Source organism: Lottia gigantea (assembly GCF_000327385.1).
Source record: "Lottia gigantea unplaced genomic scaffold LOTGIsca_2230, whole genome shotgun sequence".
In the NCBI taxonomy this organism is placed as follows: domain Eukaryota; kingdom Metazoa; phylum Mollusca; class Gastropoda; family Lottiidae; genus Lottia; species Lottia gigantea.
In genome coordinates this window covers 2,522-4,938 of record NW_008708586.1, presented here as the reverse complement: position 1 = coordinate 4,938, position 2,417 = coordinate 2,522, and the positions used below count along the sequence as shown (strand labels likewise).

General features: G+C 35.9%; 1 protein-coding gene across 1 annotated transcript in view; it reads left to right on the top strand.

The window, feature by feature from the left end:
• Positions 1-743: 743 nt before the first annotated feature.
• Positions 744-2,417, top strand: part of LOTGIDRAFT_176607 (hypothetical protein) — a gene marked incomplete at both ends in the record, with an annotated part of 3,636 nt that continues 1,962 nt past the window's right edge. The window contains 3 exons of the mRNA XM_009054757.1: positions 744-855; positions 1,324-1,375; positions 1,749-1,883. Of these exons, the coding sequence (XP_009053005.1) occupies positions 744-855; positions 1,324-1,375; positions 1,749-1,883 (299 nt within the window). The remainder of the gene's footprint in view (positions 856-1,323; positions 1,376-1,748; positions 1,884-2,417) is intronic.

Here is a 2,417-nt window from a genome sequence, read left to right as displayed (position 1 = left end):
TTATGATTTCACGTTTTCCTTCTGGGGACATTGTTTTTATGCGGATACGCAGGACATAATTTATATGTACCAAAAATAGGTCGTAAAACACCGAGTTAATTATCTCTTTCTACCATTTGTAATCAGCCAGGCGTAGTAATGAATGAGGTCTATTACTTTAATCAATTATATTAATTTAATATTGATCTTTTTTCTGATGTGATTTTCTCTAAATAATCAAACAAGTTTTAGTCATGTCAGTTGACTCGCAATAAAGAAATACAATCTTTACACCCTCTTGGTTGGCTTAATTTGTGATATAATCTTAAATACTTACTAGGATGGCCCGTCTGCAATTATCTCTATTATAAATCGACACCGTTCAAAACAATTCTCAAAAAATAGCGGCCCAAAAGTCGGATTCGAAAAAGTGATTTTTATGTCTGGCCCAAACGTGCCGATAACCCATCATTCATCATAAACCCATAAAACTAAATAATAATCCATAGAACTAAATAATAATCCATAAAACTAAATAACAATCCATAAAACTAAATAATAATCAATAACATTATAAGTATTCACCCATTACAATATAATATGTGCAGATTTGGCGACAGTGTAAAAACATAGTTTTAGTGGAATTGCAGGAACAACAGACGTCTGAGTGAAATTGAAATCGTGCTTATCAATGCTATCAGATTAAAATCTCTACACTCCCTTTGAGATATAATGCTTCAAGGTTTTGATTAATGATTTTTCAGGTTGGAACGATCTTGGATTCCACAATCCTGACATATTGTCGCCGACTCTAGATCGTTTCGCCCATGATGGAGTTATCCTCAACAATTCATACATGCAGCCTATGTGTACCCCGTAAGTTAAAACTATCAAGTTTAATTGGATCTCATATTTAAGGGGCTATCTGCAGTCACTATCGCAAAAGTCAACTAGCATACCTTGTGTTTGCGGTGATTGCAGACCACATCTACACTTTGAAAACTTAACAACAATTTCATGCCTTTCATTTTATCTTAGTAGGACGTAAAACTCCATTCATTTCATTTTATCTTAATCGTCAACTTCAAAGTACAAGACCTAATTTGCATAGTTATTAATCTATCGGTTTCGTGAACCAGTGTTATGAACCCAGGAACAGTACTGGTGTGTAGTTTGTAGCTTGTGGGTCAGAATTTGGGTTAATCGTATTATGTCCCTGGCTTTCTAATTCGTTCTTGACTTACATAAATATGAAAATGATTGTGAAACAGATTGAAAACGAAGGCGGAAAAAAATTCAAGATCGTTTTTATATAATTTTATCATTCACCATTGATATTTTCAGATCCAGAGCAGCCTTTCTATCTGGTTATTATCCATTTCATACCGGAATCCAGGTTGGTGGCTAATACAGTTGAAATAAGAAAGGTTGACCAACCCCCTCCCCCTTCTAACTCATACTCACCTAGAAACACCGAGTTATTCACCCCCTCTCCACCAACTACACAATCCGTAACTACCCCAAATAGTCAATAACGTTCTATTCAGGGAAAAAAGTTACTAAATCGTTTCTCCACGAATACATTTTTAGTACAAAGTGAGGGTTGGGTATTAGGGGGTGAAAGCCGACACCGGGCTGACACTCGGAAGCACTGGCACAGGCATCAGAATTTTTCTAGGGTTAGAGTAGGTGAAAGCCTGTTCCCAACTCCTATCATGTAAATTTATACAAAAAGAAAAATTCACTATTTTTTATTTGCTTTATTTCAGCATTATGTTATAGATTACTGGCAGCCGAATTATTTGACACCTAATGTTACCCTTCTACCACAACATCTTAAACAACAGGGTTACTCTACACACATGGTTGGCAAGTATGGGACATTGTTTATTATGAAAATACATGTAAATATCAATGCCTCGCCAGAATGTCTCTAACCATTGTTGAATGGTTCCACATCGAGAAACATTCCACCTATAATCTATTAGAAACCCAGAAAGCAGGTTGATTTTGAGTTGTTACTTTCCTACCTCTACATGTCCTATATCTCTATTTAAATCTAGAAATGTCCAATTTGCCGCTTGTATTTCTGTTTACACTGGTAAAAGATATATGGATATACTACGAAACTGTAGGCATCGGATAAGGATCAATAGACCCTTTTTCAACTGTTTGGATTTGAAAGGCGCGTTCATCTTCATTGATAGAGATCATCAGACTCTTTTACCCTCCATCTTCATTAGGTGGTCCCATCAAATTTTAATAGAGCCATTAGAATCCTATGATCTCTGTCCTGCAGGCCCCGTCATTTTCTATTAAATTCTTGATTAATAAGATTCCTACCACCCTGTTCTCTCTATCCTGCAGGTGGCATCTTGGATTCTGTAACTGGAAATATACTCCAACATATCGTGGATTTGATACTTTTAGCGGATATA